The 15,840-nt window shown below is 33.7% G+C and overlaps 1 protein-coding gene across 3 annotated transcripts in view; it reads left to right on the top strand.

Moving 5' to 3' along the window:
- Window positions 1-15,840, top strand: part of SWIP (strumpellin and WASH-interacting protein) — an 85,360-nt gene that overhangs the window by 27,522 nt on the left and 41,998 nt on the right. For all 3 annotated transcript variants that reach the window (XM_069837903.1, XM_069837905.1, XM_069837904.1), the window contains 4 exons: window positions 130-354; window positions 1,950-2,195; window positions 7,552-7,737; window positions 9,554-9,652. In XM_069837903.1, coding sequence (XP_069694004.1) covers window positions 130-354; window positions 1,950-2,195; window positions 7,552-7,737; window positions 9,554-9,652 — 756 coding nt within the window. The remainder of the gene's footprint in view (window positions 1-129; window positions 355-1,949; window positions 2,196-7,551; window positions 7,738-9,553; window positions 9,653-15,840) is intronic.

Raw genomic sequence — 15,840 nt, 5'->3', positions numbered from 1 at the left:
TTTATGCTTCAGATTTTTTAGTATCTTTCATTTCTCTGAAGTCTCCTCATGGTATCATTGAAGAATTTCACCAGTTTAGTTTCCATTATCCATCATGTTACTGTAGATTATGATTTTTTTTATTTACAGGATGTGTTTGACCATCTTGGAGATATTTTAGTTATGCTAATTACATTGGATGAAATGCTCAGTAATCACAGCACACTCCATGAGCATTGGATTGTTTACAAACGGACAGTGAAATCAGTACATCATGATCCCTCAAAATTTGGAGTGGACTGTGAAAAACTAAAAAATTTTGAACGCCTTCTGTTGGAAATTGAGAATCACTTACTATCTGGGAAAGTTCTCCAGGTATGTCTTTAAACTACACTGACTGATCAAAAACAATCACTTAAAAACACTAAAAATCAAGTTTAAATATAAATTACGAAGTAATATTAGCAATAGCATTGCTGGAATCATATTTGATTCAAAGATTATATTTTTGTGATCTTGTGACACACAAAGTCTCACCTTTTACACTAATACAGTAAAAACCTACATTTTTTTGTACAAAATGTTTATTTACCTTCCTGCTGAATATTTGTCCACTGAACTTAACTGAGAAGTGGTGGTGGTGGTCATAGTCATCGTGCCGCTCGTGATTGTGGACAACTTAAGCTGACACTAACAACAGAAACAAATACTCCGTACCTGAAGTGTCTCATTCTGGCCCTAGTTACAGCCACCATTCTCTTAGCCATGGTTTTGGTTATGATTCTGCTGTGTGCCTCATTGTTATTGTCCCATTTCCCTTGGAGTGCACCCACAGATCATGTAAAGCAGGCATCGCAAAACATCACAAATTCATGATGCAATATAAATACTACCCGCTACACACAAAGTGAAGACAGGGGGTGGGGAGCATCGGTCGCAGTAAGTTAGACAGCAGAGACAGTTTGTGATTGTCACTACCTTCCATGTTCATAACAAAGAAATAACAAGAAGAAGAAGAAATGAATATCTTTTTAGGATTGTATTACTTTCTGTATTGTATTGTATTACTATCGTTATCTTCATCTCAAACTTTTATTGTTGAAATTCCATTGTTTGATGCAGAATTTCATCGCATAAGAATAAACTTTTAAGATAAATGAATGTGAATTATATTTATTACATAAATTCACAAGACTGCCGCCAGTATAATTATTAGGTATTAAAAATGTCGTCCTGAGAAAAGTTACCCTCTGGCCAATATTGATACTGAATATATGAACTGTAACTTGGAGTCTATTGGTTGGTAATTGCAAACATTTTCTTGAATACTCAACAGCACCAGAGGACATTTAAACTGTAGTGATTAGTTAGTTTCAATGTTATGTTAGAGATTGTAGAGGAATTATAAAGAAGGCAGGTTTAACCGATTTTAGATTTATTTTGAATTTTGACTGAAGGAATATTATGAAAATCCTCAGTCAGGACTGTTTCTGTGTCAAACCTCAGAACTTAAAAGTATAAAGCTGTCTCCTGCTGTAAATGACGTAATGTGACGTAATGTAGTGACGTAAATGAAACTGATTTCTTTATTTTAACTGTGAAATTTTCTTTTGTGTCCCTTAAATATGTGAAATCCGAGTGTGTAATTAAATATCCAGATGATATTGATTGATTGATTGATTGAAATTTTGCATGGTTTCAATACTTTGCATAATTTATTTTATTGTACATAAATTACAATTTTTTAATAATGTGCTTAAGTTGTTAAGGAATAATACATTTGTCATCCACGTATTTATTTCAGTTCATCAGAGTTCAGAAAACGGCTGTTAAGCCCAGTCTCTGGTAACTGCCTTTTTATACTACTCTGTGTATTTCCATAATCGGAAAGTTTAACTCTTTTCATGATGACATTATTCTATTCAGACATTTTATTTTACAGCCATTATCATATTTTTTATCTATTACAGAAAATGGTTGAGAAGTCATTTGATGGAGCTAAAGGTTTTATCAGCAAAAATGTATCTCTGGCTGAAGAATTTAATAGTTTCCTAAAGAATGCAATCACTGATCTGGAAATGAAAGCAGTGGAACAGCTAGATTCTGATCACTTGATCCTATGGGTTAAGTTAAGTGCTCTTTATGTGCTGAACTTCAACTTATTTGGAGTGGTTGATAAGAAATTATTCAAACAATTATGGGATCTAAACAAAAAGGTAATTCTTTTCGTTTTTCAGTAATTTGTTCAGTAAACACAATATATATATATATAAACAATTAAAATAGATGATTTCCCTTCCCTTTCTCTATCTCTCTCCCTATCTCTTTTCTTCCATTCCTGTCCCTCTCTTCCCTTTTCATCTCTTCTCCCTCTTTCTTTATTTCTTTCTTTCTTTCTTTCTTTCTTTCTTTCTCTTATATAACCCAGTCAGACTGTTGCATCTCACTAAAGGGACCATGGTTTGATCTCAGCAAGTATGTACAGGGTGAACCGTAAGTATTTCATGGAGTTATTCTTTGAGATATTTCAAACAAAAAATGTGTAATATAATTTTCTTAATTTTTGTTTCATTTTCAAGATAAAAATTGTTTTATAATAAACATTTCATAGTGTGTTTTGGGAAAGCCATTGATTAAATTCGCAATATGCTCAGTGAATTTAAGAGAGCAGTGTATTATGATAATAAATGATTGAAAGAATTTTAGATGCCAATTTGTTCGGATAAATTTCTGCACATTTGAAGGACAAAACTAAATTCTTTCAATCATTTATTATCATAACACACTGCTGTCTTAGATTTATTGAGCATATTGGAAATTAAATCAATGGCTTTCATAGAACATGCTGTGAAATGTTTCAAATAAAACAATTTTTCTCTCGAAAAGGAAGTAAAAACGAGCATAATGTTTATTAAAATTTTTGTTTGAAATATCTCAAAGAATAACCCTCTGAATTTAATGGCATTACCTACGGTTCACCTTGTATATGGGAGACATTTTTTCGTACGTGTGTTAAGTTTCTCCTGTCGTTCTGATTCCATTATTGCTTCATTATGATCATCATGTCAATAGTTGGAATGGGCTGTCGAACAAAGCACAGCTAATACCCCTTTCTTCCTTCCACCATGCTTCTCTCTTTATGTATATATGTATAGGCTACATTTATACACATGTCAGAATGCTTTTCTGTATCGAAGTACTTCATTCATCAAGAATTATTGAAACTATTATTGCCATTGTTGATACTTAAATAGTGTAAATATCGCAAGTTCGATTAGAATACATTTCCTTTATATCTGTGTAAATGTCAGTTCTGTAATGATTTGAATTACATATTGAGTAAAAAACGTTTGATTCTAATATTTTCTTTTCCTTGACATTTTTGTAACTCTTATGAATTGTTATGACTAGAGTTCGGATTTTTAGGATTTTTAAGAACCATTTTAGTTTTTCTGTATACAGAAAATAGGCTTCTTTTTAGGTTTTTATAAAAATTATAATATGCAGTATTTTATTGCACAAATAATGAAATAATTGAGGTGCCCAATAAAACAACAGCCCAAGTTTATAAAACTAATTTTGTAGGAGGAAGTTTTATTTGAATTGTTTATTTCTGGGTTGCATTTTATTAATATGTTTTAGGTTATACTGTAGTTTTACATAGTCAAACTGCATGTAGCATCAAGTTTTAATGTTTGTGGGCTTGTTGGATACAGAATAGTTAAGGCTTATTTAATCTTAATTTGGCACGTTGTTTTATTTTGGTTCTTCCTTGATATACTGAATTCAATTTTGCTTTATTATAAATATACTAAATGAACAAATATTCACGTAAACAATAAAAAATGTCTGCACAAAATATACTTCACAAAAAAAAAAATAGTAAATTAGTCTACATCTAACATCATTATAAGGAAATTTCATAACGTCCTAAAAATACTCTAGTGTTCCTAGTCGTTCGCTTTTAATTGATGAAGTATGTTCCTCCTTTTCAAGATTTCAAGAACTATGTTCTTTTCAACCAAAATTTTGGCATCTGACTCTTCACAGTCTCCACAGACAAAAGATTTTGGATGGCCAAAAGCATAAATGAAATAATTGTGGGTAATATATATATATATATATATATATATTTTTCAAACTTGCTACCTTTACTCAACATTTTGTTCTGCATGCTTCTTGGTGGATGTTGTTGGGTATAGTTTTGCTCGCCACACTTATTAATTTTTTTTTACACTTATTTTTCCTCCAGTCTGCAGGCTTAGCTCTTTTTTCAGGCGAATTTCACTATCCGATTCACTCGAAACTTTCATTTTGCAGACTTATCAACTTAGTGTCTGTGCAGCAACACACGCGCTGCCGACAACGAAACGGTGACCAAAGTGATAGACTTGGGATACTGTTACATGGGGATGAAGGAAGGAATCATCACAAACCTGTATAAAGATATGGACTTGGACTATTTCGTGTCAGTAGAAAGTCACTCTGCCTTAGCACAGCTAACATGTGAAGAAATATCAATTTCGCAAAACAGGCTACTTGGGCTGTTGTTTTATTTGGGACCTCAGTTAATATAATTCAAACCAAGCCAATTTATTTTTTACAGATCAGTGAACTGAAATATGACATTTTTTAAAATAAATATGTTGATTATAATATATGACAAGTCACATGTCTAAATTTTCTAGTGAAAATCTTTTTCTATTCTCTGTCAACAATACTTTGTATGCTGAAAATGTTCTTTCACCAACACAAGATGTCATGGGAGCAAATTTCATTGATACCATGGATGTTGGACCCCAATATTAAACTATAAGTTTAAATAAAAAGTAAAGGCGGGAAAGAAATTAATTCACTTCGAAAATATGAGGGCTATTCAGAAATCAACTTCTGATTGTTGATTGTGGATTGCTAGATCGTTGCAGGAAGATGGCGCTTGCACATTAGCCATAAGAAAATATGTAATAATGCTTCACATTCTCATTTCCATTCAGTAGTCTGTGAGAAACAGCTGCTGTTGATAATGGACGCGATTATTACTCTTCCTACGAGTTGTGAGGTCCGTTCTGTTATTCGATTTCTTCATGCAGAAGGAGTTAACGCTGCTGAGATTCACCATCGATTGTTTCGTGTTTATGGTAACATTATGAGTGACGGTGCTGTACGGGACTGGTGCAGAAAATTTAAGAATGGGCGTGAAGATGTGCACAATGAGGAAGGTCAAGGACGACATTCAATTGTGACTGATGAACCCATTCAACACATTGAACAAACTGTGCGTGAAAGACGTCGTTTCACAATTTCTGAACATTGAAAATTTCCCACAAATTTCAAGGACAATTCTATATGAAATTGTTACAACAAGGTTAGGTTTCTACAAATTCTGTGCACTATGGGTGCCGAAAAATCTCACTGACCAGCATAGAGCTCAGAGAATGACCTCGGCCTTAATGTTCCTTAAGCATTACCACAATGTTGGTGATCAATTTCTGGACAGATTTATGACAGGATATGAGACATGGGTACAGTTCGTGAATGCTGAGACCAAAGAACAGTCAAAGCAGTGGATGCACACCAATCCCTGAATAAGCCAAAAAAATTCAAACTAACATTCTCGAACCGAAAGATGATGGCTACAGTTTTTTGGGATCAAAAAGGAGTATTGTTGACAGAGTTTATTGTGAAATACTAAAGAAGCTTCAGAGGACAATCCAAAACAAGCGCTGCGGATTGCTCTCCAAGGGTGTCATTCTCCTCCATAACAATGCGAGGCCCCATACTGCTGCTTGCACAAAGACTTCATTGGACAAGTACACATAGGAAACTTTCGAACATCCTCCTACACTCCAGACTTGTCACTGAGTGACTACCACCTCTTTCCCAATATGAAGAACTGGTTAGCCACTCACTGCCTCAATGACAATGAGGAGCTCATGGACGGAGTGGAAACATGGCTGGATACACAGGCGGCATGCTTTTATGAAGAAGGAATACACAAGCTAGTCCCACACTGTGACTAGTGATTGAATTTATATGGCGACTATGTCACTATTCAGGAATGTTTTCCTGGCAATAAATAGTTTGTAACATTGTTTGTGTTTTTTTTTTCTTTGTAGCCAATGGGAAGTTGATTTCTGAATAGCCGTCACATGTTCAACTCGAAAATAATTGTGGATAAGAGTAAAATCAGATTATCAACATTAATCTCACTAGAGGTTTTGATTTATCTAGAGAAAATCAAAACTCGAGTGGGATTTAATTGATTATTACATGATTAGAAGAAAGTATATAAAGATTAGAAGAAATAAAGTACTCTAATACAATAAAACATTAATAGACTTACTAAATTATATTTCACTAATGTTAGCTTCACCAAAATGTTTGAATGGAGCCGCCATTTTCAGTTGACTATCTATGCAGGAAACAAATGACAGTCGCAAAGCATGTTTTATAGTACAGTAAAGAATTTGAATTTTGAAATGCTGGCAAATAAAGAAACAAATGCTAGGGAAGTGAAAAAAACAAACAAATGCTAGGAAGTGATAAAATTGTAGCGATAAACAGCCATGATTGGTTGACACACATCCTTTCATACCGTTTTATTGGGCAAAAGTAGTATGACATAGTAAAAGTATAATAGTCAACATAAATATTGAATAATTGGAAGAGAAATGTTCTATGTTGGACTGGAACTTCAACTCAAATCTGCCAGCGCTCTAAGTGCTGGTGTTCTAAGCACTGACCTATCCAGGTTTAACTCCTAGTCCAGGATAGAATTTATCTCTTTCAATTATTGAAACTCGCCAACAGAATGCATGGTCTGGAAGCTAATATTTATTTAACTGTTTATTGCATAGCCTGCTTACTATCGACAAGCTTGACAGAAGATTTTTTCATCATCTTCTGTGAAATTAGAATCGTTGCCTGTCCATTACCGAGGTAAATTTGCGTGTGATGCTGCAAATTTCTGCATGTCTATACTGTAACTGTGTCAATAAATAACAAATTTATCAAACGAACATCACCTGAGGAATGCCAATGAACAACTGAATGAATTGTACAAATGTAGCTTGATTCCAGAATATGTTTGACGCAACAATGTTATGTGTTAGCTCACAACTTCAGTAATTACTACTTCTTCCACTACTGCACAAAATTGAACTTGGCCGACAATATGTTAATGTCACCATAATTTAAGTGCATGTTGATTTAGGCATATGACTATCGAAACAATGCAATGAAGTTATTTAAAAGTCTTGTAGTACAGTTACATTTTTCATATTTCCAAGATTTTTCTTGTATTGTAAATATAATTGTCATTTATTAATTACCTACCTTTTTAGTTATTTTTGTCTTATTTAGCCTTTCTTCATTTTTAGGCTTCATTCAGTCATTTTAGATTACATGCATAATTTAGACATTTTAGGATTTATAAGATTCATATATTTTGCTGCAGGATGCATTAAACGAATAATTGTGTTAAAATATTCAAGATGTGTGGTAAGGAACAAAATAAGTTAAATCCTAAAAATCTGGTTATGACATTATACTTTTATACTTTCTACTCCACAGATTCCTGCAGTAACATTGGTTGGAAATGTCTTATGGTTCCCAGAACAATTTCTTCTAGCACATTTGACTCATATGGCTAAGTTAATAGACAAGAAAACACAACAAGCTGTACAAAGTCGTCGGCAAGCATTTCTGCAGCAGAAAGCTCAGAATCTACCCAGGGAATGTCAGACGTTAAATCTTCAGGTATAATGTTTGCACTTTATAATTCTCAGTGGTCTAGTTCTGTGTTTGTCTTTGGACTCAGGCTATACAACATCAATTTCAGTTGAAGACGATGGATTTTTTAGACAGAGAAAATCTTAAGTGTGACTTCCACCATATGAAGTAAAGCCATTGACCCCTTGTAGTAGATTTACTTTATATAAAATATTCCTTTGTGAATAAAAATGAATGAATTCAAAATTATATGTCCAGATCCACCATTTCTTCATTTCTTTTGGTAACAAGTTTCATACCAATAACAATGAGAAGATCCCTAATGAAGAGTGGAAATATATCATTTCATAACTTCTCTGTTGTAGCTAGAGCCATCTGTGTAATGATTCCGCCATTGCAGTTCTATTAGGTGCACAAATTGAAAATGTGTTCCAGTTAAGCCAATACCAGATGAGTAGAACCAGTGACTTGGTTGTCAAATTCTCGTTATTAGAAACCAACCATATTTATACTTCATGAATTTTAGACCATTTACTGTGATTATTTATAGTGCAGGCTGGATGTGATTTTGTAATTAATATACACTGACAGAAATATTGTTACAGAATTAGTTCTGAATTTTGAAGAAGTAGTATACAGTTAAAATATTACCTGCAATGTGAAATATTAAAGAAAAAAAATATAAAAACATAAATTAATAAAAATACATGCACAGGGTGAAAAAAAAAATCTTACGCATTTATTTTTAAGGAAATTATATATAATGACATAATTAAAATATCCCTAACAGCTGAAATTTCTTGCATATTTTTATTTTTATAGTAAAATATAAATTGACTTATTTGGAATACTGCAGAGCATGAATATCATTTCCATATTCTTTCCTATTGTTTATTGTTACTACCTATATATTAGGTGTTTAATTTGTAACTAAGTCAATTTTGTGCATTATCTCTTTATTATTGTTTAAAATTATGTTGTTGTTGTTTTCTAATGCCAGGCGTTTGACAATAAAGTCATTTGACCTCTTGCACTCCAATATTTTTCAAAGATATTATCATGGTCAGCCACTGAAGCACAGATTTTGAGGTGTATAAATTTGCAAATTTATGGTATATTCTTGCAATATCTCCACACTTTCGTTTATAATTTCTAATTTATGTATTTAATTTTTAACTGAACGTAATTTTTGTACAATGTATTTAGTATTGTTTACTGTCTGTTAATTAATGTATTTATATTGTAACTGTGACTCATTCCTACTACTACTGCTTTAAAATTGTATATTATCTGTATTTCACATGTAACAAACTACAACCCTAATATACCAAAGAGTAAAATAGGGTTTAATCATTTGGATAGCAATAATAATACCGCAGAACAATTACTAGCACACTAAACGTTATGTAACAACTCTCACTTTAACCTGCCTGTCTGATCAGAGTATATGTCCTGTTGCTAGCCTCCCTCTGGTACTGAAATTAATTTGATTAACAAATTTATTAATTGTGTACTTTAGTAACTTTTAAGTAGCTTTTAGAAAAACTATTATCAAAATATTTTATTATGATTGGAATAGTTTAGAGTATATATAGGTTACATCATAAAGTTAAGGGGTTTCCTTGATATGTACAATCAAATTGGGTTCAGAAAGTTTTTTCTTTCCCCAGAAACAATAAACAAAGGAACAGAATACAAAATACATTTTTCGTTTGCTTCACTTCAATTCATTATTATAAATAAACGTGTAAGGTTTTATTTCACCCTGTATACATTTTTCTTGTGGTACAAAATATAAGTTACAAACAAAAAAATTCTGTAGTGTAATTTGTTTTATTTGCAGATATGCTCATGGATGGTACAAATGGAAACAACATTTGAAAGGGATTCCACCATATTGAAATTAGAAGACTTAAATAATAGATGTGACTTGTTCTTGCAGGTTGGTTTCATTTAAAACATTAACCATGCCCTGAATATTATTTTCACCTATATGCAATGGGGAGTTATTGAAAGAGGGAGTAGGGACAATTTTCGAATTAAAGCATCCACCATTTTGTTTCCACATAGATCTGCACTGTACAGTTTCAGACCTCTGCACTAAAAATGGAATTTTACCTACTATCTGAAATTTCGACCTAGTCTTCATAATAAATTATAAATGTATATTTCAAACAAAAGTTGCAAAATATTTCTTTCCTAGCATTTTATAGGACATTTCCATTTATGCATATACATTGAGAAGCAATTATTGTGATCGAAGACACAATCATCATGGTGCCAATCACTGCCAAACTATAGCTTGGTTACCATGAAGTGCGTGCCTGTGTCCTTGGCAGTGATACAACATTTACAATAAGAATTTTAGAATTTGTACTTACCTAGCTCACATTTGTTGCTCAAAAGTCTCCATTCACTGCAATTCATTGTTCACATCTTTTTATGAAATTGTTATCCACTTTCACAAAGATCCTCAATTTTCCAACTATGACTTGATTCAGATGCCACTGAAAAACCCGGATCTTTCTTCAACACATTAGCCCACTAAGTCATATAATGAACCTGACAGTATCAGTGCTATGCCACAATTTGAGAAGTTCTGAAATAGCTGTTTGTAATTCAAAATGTTGATTGTTGGCAACAACAGATATGTAGATAGCAAAGATGTGATGTAATGTGCCCATGTGTGCATGCCTACATCTTACGCTATACTCAGCGCATTTCGAACTGGCAGATCAAGGTCATGTACGAATGTACAAACCACGCACCAGTCATTGAACTGAAAACTGTGGACTGAAGCATTGGTAATCCCGGCTGTCGCAGCTGACTTTAGTTGAGGAGAATGATCCAGGAAAGGGGTAAGCACGTGTGGCAAATGCAGTCCATTGCTTGACTTCGATCCGTCAGTTTGAAATGCGCTGACAATAGTGTCTAGTTGCTCCTCAGCTAGATAACAGGCCGCTACCTTGGATCTCATAAATGCTCGGCTCTGTATTTGTGACTGATATTAATCTGAGAAGTTATTACTTTGATCAAGTGAGGTAAAAATGGATGACTACATTTTATACAAATAAATGTTTACATCTGTATTATTACCCCTGATTGAGGTTCTGGCAGATACATCTATTATTTATTAACCTTTCTTCTTCTGTGTAAGTCTGGTTTGAAAAATGGTAACTCATTATCATAGCTGTGAATCATTTTTAAAATTCTAGGATTTTCCTATTCATTTTTTAATCCATGAGGTTTTGAGCCACTCTACTTTCTGACCATCAGAACTGTATGACCGTCATTCTTAGTACAGTGAAATCTCATTTATACATTTTACACTTATGCGAATTCGATCCCTGGCATACTCCTTGTTTATAACTTGTGTTGGGTAAGCCTGTGGTCCAGATAACACGAGGGTTTTCTCTGGGAACTCCTGTTCTCCTGTGGCATCCCAGCATTCTCCATCATCTCATTTAATCATGGATTTAGCATAGATCAGCCTCATAGCACACCCTGGGCAATGACTTAGTCGGTAAATTTTTGTACAAAGCTGGCATCGTATTACAAATGATGGAACTGTTAAATACCTAGATTAAAAAGAAAAAGTTTCTCCTGAAAATATAGGGACACGAAAATACATGTGTTCGTGGTTAAGATGCGATTCTCTGAAATTCGTGGAAATTCGAAGCCGCACATAGTTATCCCAGTTCGTGCTATCTTCAATAAACCAGTTTTACATGAGTGAGAGACTCCTTTCAGAGAGGGAAGAGAAGTATGTAAACGAACTTTCACTTCACAGCTTGTCATGAAGAAGGAAGAAACTAGACATTTTAAACAATGAGAATCCACCCCTCCAAACCTAAAACATTTTGATGTAACTGAGCAAATTATAGAGTAGTTATTGTAATTTGAGGGCACAATTTATTCCTCAGAAGCAAACATAAGCAAGCAGTCCAAAATAACTGATTTTTTTGTAAGATATCACATGTTATTAAAATGCTAATTTAGATGATATTAAATCCCATTTCAGTTAACACTTTTTCTCACATAAGAGGGTTTTTCTTCATACCCCATAAAAAACGTGTAAATGAAGTTCTATTTATTTTGTTATGGTTTGAATATAATGCTGTGAGAAATAAACATGTCTGTTCAAACACTATGGGAATGTCAGTGGATCCTCTTAAATAAAGATATAGCAAAAATTTTGAATGATGGGGATCATTCAGATCTGGAAGATGCTTCATATACTGGGGACATAACTGACAATACTGATGATACTGCAATCAATAAAAAAATAGCGACTCTGATATCCATGGAAACAACTCTAATTCAACAAGTGTAAGGTAAAATGTTTGTTGTTGTTTTTGTTGTTATTATTATTATTAATATTATTATTATTATTATTATTATTATTATTATTATTATTATTATTATTATTATTATGACCATCATCATTGTTGTTGTACTGCTGTTATACCTAAGAATGACATTTGATTGGAATCTACATTTCCGAAAGTTTCAGATCCTGAACCCAGCAGTGATCAGAATCAGAGAACACACACTACATAAGCACCAGGAACAATAGCATCTACAGAGACTGTATCAACACACTCTCGTCGAAGAGGGAACCGAGAAACTACCACATTTCTATCGAGGTACTAAATTACTAAGTAAGGATGGCATCATAGAGTAGACTGCAACAGATTTTCGGTGTTGCCACTCTAGATAGATTTGCTCCACATAACTCGAAAGAAAGTATGGGACATACATCATATTCAAAGTGTAATGATTCTTATGGTGTTGTGACAAGCGCATCACTCCTATTTATTGATGAATTGATGATGAAGCACATTAGAAATATAATGAAACAGAGTTATGAAAGTTTATTGTAGATAATTCCTGGAATGAAAGTTTATAAGAATTATATGTCTTCATTGTTTTATTATATTCGCGTCGTTGTCTACGAGCCAGAAGTATTGAGCTTGATGAACTATGGTCTAAAAGTGGGGAGCACCATTCTTCAAGAAGTATAGTTTCCAAGAAGTTCTAAGGTTTTTTATTTGGATACAAAACTCACAAGTTCAGATTACTTGAAGAAAAATAAATTTGCACTAATTTCAAGTATCTGGAACATATTCACTGAAAACTGCCAATTAACCTACATAGTATCACCTTATGAACTCTGCCAGTAGTCAACGGCAAACTTGAAGACACGCCAATGTGCTGACTCTTGACAGAATTGGATATACTATCCCAGTGCCCCAGGCTCTGGCATTTTCTTAATTACATTTTACATAATATAAAATTAGAATTGCAGTCACAATAAGCACGTACCTCGTCACATGAGATGTTGAAAATAGTGTCCTACATCCACAAATTTCTGACATCTATGAAGAAAGTCGGAATTCACACATATCAGTTCATCTTCTGAAATCGCAGCAATTTCCCTCCAGATACTGTCTTTCAGTTCTTCTATGATGTGAGGGTTTGTCCTATACATTTTATTTTTCAGATTTCCCCACAGATAGAAATCGCATACAGTCAGATCAGAGGATTGTGAGGGGTCATAATCCTGCACTAATGATTCTGTTTTTAAAAATTTCATGAATTAAATTTAATGAATGTTCAGCCATGTGCACTGTGGCAGAGTCCTGCTAAAAAATGCAGACTGACATTGAATATCAGACAATTGTTCAAAGAATGGTGCGAGTATTTTTACTGATATCTTTCTGTATTATTGTTAAAAAAATATTGGCCCTATCATTTTGAATGCACTCACAGTGTACCGTACCCACAATTTTCTCAACATGCAAGAGCATTTCGTGTATAAAATCAGGTTTATCTGAGCTCTAATACCTGTTATTCTGTGACACAACATGGCCATGTAACTGGAACCACGCTTTGTTAGAGAAGAATATTAAGTGTGGATCAATTACACCATCATTATCATTCTGAAAAATCCAATTGCAGAAATTTACCCAATGCTGATCATCATGTGGCTGCAATTCCTGGACAATAGTGACTACAGGATAAGGTTTCAATTTTAAAAGTTTGGTAGCTCTCCAAGTCGAGGTTTTCGAAATTTGTGATTCCTGTGCAAGTCAGTGGAGAAATTTTTGAGGAGTATGTTATAATCTCTCCAACTTCGTCTAGTTCCTTCTCAGCTCATGCCAGTTTATCACTAGCTTCTTTTCTTCTCAGTAAGCACATGCCAGTTTATCAGTCGCTTCTTACTGAGAACTGATCCCATTTCCCTATTTTTTTTTTTTACTAAATAAACACACTATATCTCTGTGTGGAGAATGCACATTGGGGAATTTTATTAAAAATCTCCTTTTAACTTCCCTGCAAGAATTTGTAATCACATAGTATCATACATAAAAATTCTTTGTTCTAATGTGTATGTATGTCGTGACATTATCAAAGCACTAATAACACAACTTATAACACTTTAACGTAAACATGTCAGAAAAAATCAAACACTAATAACTAGAGCCCTGATGTTAAGCAAAATGCCCTTTTTAAACTGTGTCTGTATAAAAGTGTATGTATAAAAGACCTATTAGAGATAAACACGTTTCCACACATTTGGGGACAGTAGGCCCAATTTTTATTTTGCCTTTTTTTGCCTATTTTAGCTCCCGTTGCCTATTTTAAGGTTAAATGCCTTTTTTAGCCTTTTTACATTGTTATTGTACATTTTATATATTTTTAATGCATTTAAAATAAACCACACATAAATTATATCAAAAAACAAAACAGAATGGTTGTACAAATTAAAAATATTTATTCATCTCACACAAATATTTGCTGAGAATCTTATTCTCCAGCAATACCTATGTTTCCAAGAAGTCGTAAACTTTTCTCCCCTACCAATTCCATTTTTTATGTCACTTAACAAAGATGTTTGCACAGTAGAACCCTCAGTGCTCAAGTCACTTCGGGGTTTACCAGCGAAAGAAAGGGGATGAGGGAAGTATTAAAAGCAAGTCTCCAGGTCCTGTTACTGTTGTCACTTGCATGCACAAGTCACGCGTACTTTGAAGTCTCTAATCCCTTCTCACACCCCTCTTTTTGAGACAATACACAGTCGGTTTTTCCTGATCTCTGAAAGAATGTAGAGACAGTCCTTCTGAAATAAATTGTTTTAAGTTTGCTCCAATCACTTCAGTAGCAGTAGAAAGATCTTTTTCCACAATGGAAAACGTTCTCTCTGACAGGTGGCTCACTATGACAGTTGACAACTTAAAAAAGCATCTTGTGACATGTAACCAAGGAAAATGAGTACCATATGGGATAGTTTATTAAGTATTTGTCTGTTTTTATCTGTTTCCATGAATAATAAATTCCTATTTCACTGCCTATTTTTACTATTTTAGTGCCTATATGCCTGCCTATTTTAACTAAAATAAATGCCTAAACATCCGGGCTCTGATAACATAACTTTCAACACTTCCTACTTACGAAACTTTAAAGTAAACACTTCAAAAACACGTCATTTCATGTACCAATAAGGGCTCTGACTGACATGACAGGAAGTGAAAATTAGAAGGCAGGAAGAACAAGGATACGAGACATATGAGATAATACGTGCATAGGCTGGGGGTTAGCACTACTGCCAGCTGAGAGCAGGAAAAGAAAGTCGTAATACCTGTGAGACAACAGACACATCAGCCAAGTGAGCCACAGTAAAATGATTGGCTGAGTTCGCCAGGACCAGCTGTAACTGTTACTGTAGACGAGCAGATCTTTCCTAGCCAAAAAATTATGCCCCTTCTTGCAATTCATGCCAAACAAATCAGATAAGTTTGTCATAAATTTCTGGCTACTTACGGATGTTACCTCAAAGTTTCTTTGTAATGGTTTCCTTATCTCGGGAAAGGCGAGCTAAGGCCAGCTTATCAAACACTTCCAAAGAATTCATAGCACCATATCTAGGAAAAGGATGAAATGTAAGTATGGACAACTTCTTCACAATTGTGAAACTTGGAATAAGCTGCAAGATAAATGCACATATTTTGTCCATCTGTACATTACATTCCACTGAGGTTGAAATATAAAATAATACCAAAACATTTCCTGAAACATGCAGCTTCTACAACAATACATGCTGTTGATGTTGTAGACCATATCATGACA

This window comes from Periplaneta americana, chromosome 10, assembly GCF_040183065.1.
Source record: "Periplaneta americana isolate PAMFEO1 chromosome 10, P.americana_PAMFEO1_priV1, whole genome shotgun sequence".
NCBI lineage: Eukaryota > Metazoa > Arthropoda > Insecta > Blattodea > Blattidae > Periplaneta > Periplaneta americana.
Note: the sequence above shows the minus strand (reverse complement) of the source record. Positions and strands in the feature narration are given on the sequence as shown.